Here is a 9,127-nt window from a genome sequence, read left to right on the forward strand (position 1 = left end):
GACACAGTGGGATCACAGACACAGTGGGATCACAGACACAGTGGGATCACAGACACAGTGGGATCACAAACACAGTGGGATCACAGACACAGTGGGATCACAAACACAGTGGGATCACAGACACAGTGGGATCACAGACACAGTGGGATCACAGACACAGTGGGAAGCTGTCTGGGAGGACAGGGCTATTTACCACAGTAAACAGAGTGGGTGCAATTCAGCTGGTAATCTAGCCATATATTTTTGTGAGTGATGAAGAGGCGTAAATAAAGTAATAAACAATTAAAAATTGTTGTATACATATGAATGATGACAAGATGAGAGGGGCGATAAGTTTTTGTAGCGCATTCAATTTTAAGACTACGGTATTCGATTGCAAGAACAAGAATATCTAATTAAGAACAAAAACTAGTTAATCAAGAAAATATCTATTCGATTAAGAACAAGAACTATTCAAGTAAGGAAAAGATCTATTTAATTAAGAAAAAAAACTACCCTATTTAATTAAGAACAAGAACTATTTAATTAGAAATAAGAACTATTCAGTTAAGAATAGGAACTATTTAATTGCCTTTTTTGATCATTGAAAATTGTTCTGGAATATGTGAAGGCAGCTAAAGTGTAGGCTGCGGACATAGACTTAAAAATATTCTAATCATAAGACACAAATTGAAAATCCTGAATGAAGACAAAAAAATCATGTAATAATGAAGACATGAACTGCTCATGAATATTGCTAGAGTTGTCAACTAAGGCGGGCACCATGGAAGCGTCAACCAATATCTGGTTTAGGAATTCATGATAATAAAAAGTCTAGCAATCCCCCTTGGCTTGTGATGTGTGATAACTTGTGTAGTTAAAGCAATCCCTGCTCTAACACATCCAGAGGTGGTAGAGCAGACACACTATACGCTGGAACTCTACACTCACACATCCAGAGGTGGTAGAGCAGACGCACTATACGCTGGAACTCTACACTCACACATCCAGAGGTGGTAGAGCAGACGCACTATACGCTGGAACTCTACACTCACACATCCAGAGGTGGTAGAGCAGACGCACTATACGCTGGAACTCTACACTCACACATCCAGAGGTGGTAGAGCAGACGCACTATACGCTGGAACTCTAGCGGTATCTCTATGTTGATGTCCTGGTAGAAACACGCGGAGACTGGGAAGTGGGAAGGCAGCGGCGGCCAGTTGTTGGCCCGGGGACCTGCAATGTGGGGGAGGATATCAGATCTCCGTACTTACATCTAGGATAAGATGAATACCTACACAAATTACAGCATTGATAATGTACCCAGCCAAATTTAGGATAAGATGAATACATAAATTAGAGCAATGATACGGTAATATAGCCAATACATGCATTTTGAGAATAAGCTAAATGCAAGTCAAAATTAGTGCACTGTCTTTTATATATGAAATTTAGGTTTTGATGTCTGACTTTGGATTTTGAATTATAATAATTATTTTCAACTTTCTCGATTGTCAAACTGATGATCAAGCAGGAATCTGAAACGTTTCCAATATCGATATGGTGAATTTACTTGATATTCTCTTTGCTTCTTAACTCCTTGTGTCAGAATGTGTTGTGCTGCCTGAAACATACCTACAGGGGGAGGTTTTCTATCATTGAATTCACATTCAAATCATTCAAACTGAATGTTGAATGGTGATGGAAATTTGACTTGCCATGTTGAACACCTATCAAGTTCATTATCAAGCCACTGCTGATGAACATGAGACAAAATATCAAATTGAATTACCCAAAACATATCAATACTATCCCAGGAAATTCAACAGGAAGGTAAATAGTGGTATTGTATTAAATAGGTACAAATTTAACATGGAAGATAAATTTAAAACTTATTCAATAATATTACATAATGACATAATATAATAATATAAAAACATTGAAGTTAAATACTATTGTATTAAAAAGGTAAAAATTTTAGATGGAAGATAAATTTAAGACTTATTTAATAGTATGATAAAATGACATAATATAATAATATAATGACATAATATGATACCATTACGATAATAAATGATGCCTGGACTCTTAGATGCATCATCATAGATGACCATGCCACATCCATAGCATATCAATGCTATTCATGGGCATGGAAGATAAATTGAAAACCTAATTAATAAAACGACATAATATGATAATAACATAACAACAGACAATGCCTGATCTCGTAGCTATACCATTAATAATGTAATACAATAATATAATATGATAACATAACAACAGACAATGCCTGATCTGATAGCTATACCATTAATAATGTAATACAATAATATAATATGATAACATAACAACAGACAATGCCTGATCTCGTAGCTACCATTAAGATGTGTTGCATTACGCAGCTCTTCCTCCCGCCTGGCCAGCTCCTGAGCCTTCTTCTCCAGCTCCTCCTGCCGCCTCTGCAACACAAACACTTGCTGGCCACTCTCACCTCATATTACATGCAAATATAGTTATATTAGTAGCAACTTTGATGCATTAACTTAACTAGGTAACATCCAATTACCAATTTGAACAAACTTTGATCATTCCATAGCCTGTACACCTTTTCAAGCTCTCAGTGTTATTCACAGGACATTACAACTGAATTAACCATTATGTTCACAGTATAATACTGCATCCCTCCCCCACAAGAGCTTGGCTACTCACATTCCCCTCACTTCATGCCCACTTGATTACCCCACTTAGCAGTTGTTTACTCCCCCCATCCTCCCCCAGGGTCTCATGTTCACCACAATTGTCCATTACTCAAGACCTGCCATGGATGTATTATTCAAGTAAGGCTTGAATAATATATTAATAATATAATTTATAATGTCCCAATTTAATATACTACTTTCTTGAAGACTTTCCTGGAGTTCCTGGTATCAAGGAAATCAATTGATCAGGATTCTATTATTGTATTAACAATGGGTGATGAATATTGTATACGTACTACTGTGTAATTTTAAATTATTAGTTTATCCCACTGAGCAGGTGCAGTCATAGCCTTTCTAGTTCCATCTCCCAGCCTCAACTTGTGTATAGAACCTTCCATCCTTACTTTTTATTGCTTCCATAACAGAGAATAAATTAACTTGTATTTTTTACACGCAAATATGCTGAGAAGTCAAACACAGTCATTGTTGGGCAAAGCTACAACCCAAATTAATGAGTTACATGAAAAAATAAATATTACCACACTTACCTTCAACTCCTTCAGGCAGCAGCAAGGAAACATAACAAGAATAAGCACCATTTCATTACAAGAATGTGAGAATCAAGTGCAGCAGTACAATTTTACACTCAAAGTATTTTTTTAAGTGACCAGCAACAATAAAATTTCTCCTTTAAAATATGGCCTGTTATAATTTAACTGAAACAACTGGCAATGGTTGATCAATTAATAAATATCAAAGAGCTACAGCTAAGGTAAGATTGATGGTAAATTTTTTTCTAGAGGAAATGAAATATGCATTGCCAGGGGCAGAAGAAGTTCTTCCACAAGCAGATTTAACTTCTCATTTGTATGCATTTATGCTGTGAACAATATTTTGTTAATAATTATATTTAACTAATAAATAACAATATGTAACAATACCAAACATGTATTCTACAAGGCAAGGTAGCAGTTTCATGTTTGGTGCCTTGGTAAGTTTGGTGTTAGATTGACATGATTCAAAGATAGTTATGGTCTATGTTGGCATTTAAACTCAATCAAAACCAAATTCACTTGCATTAATTAAATGAATTTAAAACCTTCTTTAAAACATGTAAATTTTTCATTTCAATGTAGCACATACATCAGAACCCTCCTAAATTTTACACCCAGCTATTAAATTAGCCCTGTATTTCCTCAACAAAATATACATTTCTTGTTCAGAAATTATAAGTTTTGATTCTTTACCTTTTAGAATGCAAGAATCATTAAAAATTCTGCTTCAATTCCATGCATTTCCTATTGATATTTTCTAGGTTCAAACCTGGAACTCAGCAGCTGTTGACTGCTGCTGCTGCTGAGCAGATGGCGTGTATGGTGGCGGCTGCTGAGGTGGCACCACAGCTGTCGTGTTGGTGGCAGGCAGAGTAGCTGGCTGATTGTAACTCTGATTTCCAATGTAAAGTTGTAAAATTCAGTCATGTAATTTTTACCAAAATGTTATCATGACTACAGCTTACTTGTAAGCTAAGTTTGTAGCCAGAGATGAAACTGCAATTGGAATATTATTATTAATATAAATATTATTATTATTATAAATATTCATGTGCAATCAGTGGAATCTTGGGTCCAGCAGCCTAGGATGCATGCAATGACTTTTTCATGGGGTCTTGAAGTTTTTTAATACAAAAATATAATATAAAATTTATACCAGATACTACGGTACATCTGGGATAAAATTATAAATAATTAATGTACATATAATCAATTTGTTACAAATTTTTCAATCATAAAGGGATTATAATAAAAGTTAGTATAATTATTGTATATAATATAAATTAATTACACATTTTTTATTCATACATGGATAATAATAAAATAAAGGAATAATAAAAATTACTATAATTATTGTATACAAAATCAATTAGCTATAAATTTTTTTCAATCATAAAGGCATAATAATAAAATAAAGGGATAACAATAAAATAAAGGCATAATAATAAAATAAAGGATAACAATAAAATAAAGGGATAACAATAAAATAAAGTGGATAATAATAAATAATAATAAGAGTAGGTACCTGCGTGCGGGTGGAGGTGTCGCTGAAGGGGTCATAGTTGTCTAGGCCGGCGGAGGGAGGAGGGTTCACAGCTTGTTGGATGGAGGGATCCTGACAATTTAGAAATAGACCTTTAGCAATATTAACTTTATTTCATACCTATATATATAGGTACATCATTAGGCTGCTTAAATTGCAAGTTCATCAAAAAATTTCAAGTACTGTCAACTGGGGTGACTTCGGTTGCCGGGGTGACTTTGGCCGCATTTTTTATTTTGTTTTGCAAACAAAAGCGGGGTCATAAATGATGGCCAAAGTCACTCTGGCGTTCATGACCCCAGTGTTTACGAGCCCGTTTTTGTTTGCAAAACAAAATAAAAATTGCGGCCGAATTCACCCCAGTTGACGGTAAGAAAAATACCTAGTAAATCAACTGTATATACCATCAAATGGGGTAACAAGGGACAGTTTTAAGCATTTTTTGTCAATAACTTCTTACCATGAAATATTTCATAAACAAGTTTGGGCTCATTTTAAAGCACTCTGAGAGGGCTAAATTGTATGGCATCTCCAAAAAATTCCATATGCTATTGGTAAGGTGCCACACACAAAATAAAAGCCTCCCAAATTACTCTTGGGAATGGGGTAATTAGGGACAATTGAAATAAAACTTAATTTTAAAATGTTTGAAGCATGCAGAGTGTACTCGTCTATTAGTAACAGTAGTCTGATGTCCTCCTTTTCCTTTGTAGATGATGTAAATGTAGAATGAATGACATTTTCTGTGATTTTTACTTGTTTTTCCTTTATTGATGTTACCATATGGTATCCATGAACATGCCATCAAGCATTGACAACGACCTCGTCCACTGCAAGCAACATATCAGCCGCCATGTAGCACTTTTTTGTATCTGTAAGCTTACAGGAAGGCTTGTAATTTCACACCATTTTAATTGGGTCTAGTGAATTCACTATAACAAAAAAAGATCATAAAAACATGTGTGAAACAGGAACGGAATATTTTACTGACAACCATCATATTTCTTGGAGACATAAATCATAGTTTAGGTTAATTACTTTTCATTCTATGTTGCTCCATGCACAATTCTATCTCTGCCAATCTCTGCACAATTTTGTGATGACCAATGATGCACTAATTTTTTTGACAAGTGAACTTTTTTTTCGCTCAGCGAGGTAAATGTAATCAATATTCTTTGTTTTTAATCAATTTTTTTCTTAACTGGAGCCTTTGCTAACTGAGGTTCTACTGTGAATGCATTTTTAGGGGTGTCCCTTATTACCCTATCCTGCGGAAATGGCTGCCATTTTTTTAAATGAGAATGAGAATTCTATCAATCATTTTTTTAAACCAACACCTATGTGCAACCTTTATGTAAGTAAAATTTGTTGATATGGCAAATAATTTTTTTGCTACAGACCTTAGCAGAGTCATGTTTCCAAAATCACACTTTACACACTTTTTTTCAGGGATTTTGTAGAGGTAGTAAATGTATGATATCTTAACTTACTTTCAGCTGCTTAGTACCGTAAAATGGGGTAACTTAGACCACTTTTTTTTATAAATAATGCCATTTTTTTACTAGCTAAATTAAACTTGAATTGAAACATGCAAAATACAGGTCTAAACTCTAGCTTCACTCACCATAAATTGCTGGCTCCTGCCTCTCATAGTCTTTATGTAATTTCAAAAAAAGTGATGGTCTTTGTTACCCCAGCTCTTGGGGTATCTTAGACCGGGTGGTAAAATCAATTATATTTTTTGGTAAAATAACTCCAGGTTTTGGTGCATTGTAGTAGAACTCTTCTAGTTACATATGCAAATGACAAAAACTTGAGGAAAGTGTCATAGTTTGCATATGGGGGGCGCTGCCCCATAATGAGGGAAATGTGACTACCTAATGGCAGCCCTGATGGGGTAATATTGACTGGCTTGGAAATTAAGTTAAAATTACCATATATAAGACTCTGTAGAGTCAGAAACATAAAGAAAAAACACAAATAGGCTGTCAAACATAAAATATGTTATATATGGTAATTTTATATCAACTTCCAAGCTGGTTTATGTTACCCCATCAGGGCTGACATTAGGTGGTCTAAGTTACCCCATTTGGGGGCAGCACCCCCCATTTGCAAACTTAGACACTTTCCTAAAATTAGGCATTTGCATATGTAACTAGATACTAGAAGAGTTCTACTACAATGCATCAAAACCTGGAGTTATTTAACCAAAAAATAAAAAAATTGGAGTGGTACTCTGACAGGTTTTAAATAATAGCTTTTTTTCATGGGTCACATTTTTAATTTTTTAACCTATTAGATATGCAAATTGCAAACTTTTAAAATCTTTCTATTGTGTTATGTAGCCTCAGTATAAGGCCTTTAATGCCCATTGACAAAATTTTTCTATGTCAAATAGTTTTTGAATTTTTGGGGTTTTTGTTAAAAAAACGAAAAGTGGTCTAAGTTACCCCGCCGGTCTAAGTTACCCCATTTTACGGTAGTAAAAATGTTGAACTTTACACCACTATTTTTAGTTTTGCAATATTTTGATTAGTTCAGCTGCTACAACATTTCTACGAAATGTGGGACGACTGTCCCAATTACCCAATATTAATTTATTCGCTGATTTCAAGTCGTAAATAAATTAATAGATGATTAAGTTGAGTGATGGATTTAGACCCATCAAAACTTATTCCGACACAACTTGAATTGGACACACACAGATCATTCCAAGCTTTGTACAAAAATTGAAATTTGCTTAATTAAAAGCCTAATAGCTGTTAATTAAAACATAATTAAGTAGTGTTCAATATTCGTTAGTGTTCTAATTCAAAGCCGTGTTGTATCCATGGTGGCAATCCATAGGTTATTCAAAAGAACCTGTTCTTATGTCATTTTGAACCGATCAACGCTTTTTTACGGACCGATCGTAAAACACACCTTCTGTGACCTTCACCGGCAAAAGCTTTTGCACTTCTGAAGAAAGTCAAATATTGCCACACACAGTGACGGAATATAGGGATTTGGTAGGTTTCCATTCTAAAGGCTTTTTAATAAATATGGCAACATTTTGTGACGTTTCATCATTGCTGACGCGTAGTGAAGTGTTTTGAGAGTCGCGTGAAGGCAACAGAACTTATGTAACGCATACGTTTTTTTTTTATAGTTTTTCATTTCTCGATGCGTCCTTAATGTGTCAGAATATACCATGTTTACCCTAATTTGTATTCTATAGAGAAGCATAATTGGCAATTACCATCTGCCTCGATAACACCTCAGCATCTGTAGGGCAATGAATTTGCCTAATATTCCAAATTAGTAAACTATCATTCCGAGAAATCCATCCTGATTTAGCTGATTAAGGCCTATTACTATTAAACAGTAACAGAAATAAGTATCTTCAAAAATTAGTAGGGAAGCTCTAGACACTACACACTAGTAGACAGAGCTGGTAATTTGGTAAAGCCAATTTGGAATATTGGGCATAAGATTCCATAAATCATGGGTTAAAGATTAAAATGATTCTTTCAAGGGTGTTTTAGAGAATCACTGTTAAAACTAGGCCAAATTATATGCAAGTGGAGTAAATTGTAAAGCAATCATTTTATCAAACTTGGTTAAACATGTGAGCAGTAAAGCTGCATATTTATGCTGCAATCCTGCAAGATTCCAGATGTACAAAAAATTGATCATTATTGATTTTGTAGCTACGTGATTTCATTAATAAGTAAGAAAATTGCAAGCTAAAGCTATGCTAAGACAATGAAGAAATTTCTAACAACTTACCGCAAAAGGATCAGCAAAAGGGTTGTCGTCAAATCCTGACATAGCTGATAGTTATAAATCGTTCTAGGTAGGTATAACACTTAGGTATTAACAGGTAATGAGAAGTTGAGAACCCTACGTTCGTTTTATTTTTAATGATCCAAAAAATATAGAAATCTCATAAAAATAAGTTGGAAATGTTCAATGACAGCCGACAGGTTAATCTATTCAACAACGAAAATCACAATGATAGCATTCCAAACGATAATTAGATCTGTTATTTTCCGATAATCATGACTCACTAAAACAAAGTTTATCAAATTATCTTGATCACGCGAGCGTTCGTCATCACATAACGCAGCAGTTCAGTCGGTGTCTCTTCTCCAGCAGCTCACAGATGGAACTGTATTTACGTGCGCGTATTCAAGCTTCATGTATGGCACGGTCAGTAGAATACAATCACTGGATGATCCTGCTCGCCCAATTAGATGTTCGCTGATGCAGTTCTACGAATTTGATTTTTTCTGTATAAATTGAGAAAAACCTATTCGATGAAAAGTCAACATAACCGAAAATTTTCATTATTCAACTGAATGTACAGT

The 9,127-nt window shown here is 34.6% G+C and overlaps 1 protein-coding gene across 2 annotated transcripts in view; it reads right to left on the bottom strand.

Annotated features, from left to right (window-relative positions):
* LOC108675729 (secretory carrier-associated membrane protein 1) overlaps window positions 1–9,127 on the bottom strand; it is a 19,766-nt gene extending 10,639 nt beyond the window's left edge. The window contains exons 1-6 of one of the 2 annotated variants that reach the window (XM_018163754.2): window positions 8,547–9,127; window positions 4,761–4,850; window positions 4,005–4,127; window positions 3,230–3,238; window positions 2,360–2,441; window positions 1,087–1,218 (exon numbers count right to left, since the gene is read on the bottom strand). In XM_018163754.2, the coding sequence (XP_018019243.1) occupies window positions 1,087–1,218; window positions 2,360–2,441; window positions 3,230–3,238; window positions 4,005–4,127; window positions 4,761–4,850; window positions 8,547–8,588 (478 nt within the window). In that variant the 5' untranslated portion in view covers window positions 8,589–9,127. The remainder of the gene's footprint in view (window positions 1–1,086; window positions 1,219–2,359; window positions 2,442–3,229; window positions 3,239–4,004; window positions 4,128–4,760; window positions 4,851–8,546) is intronic. The other variant, XM_018163755.2, reaches the window with a different exon arrangement.

The sequence above is a fragment of the Hyalella azteca genome, unplaced genomic scaffold, assembly GCF_000764305.2.
Source record: "Hyalella azteca isolate HAZT.00-mixed unplaced genomic scaffold, Hazt_2.0.2 contig8077, whole genome shotgun sequence".
NCBI lineage: Eukaryota > Metazoa > Arthropoda > Malacostraca > Amphipoda > Hyalellidae > Hyalella > Hyalella azteca.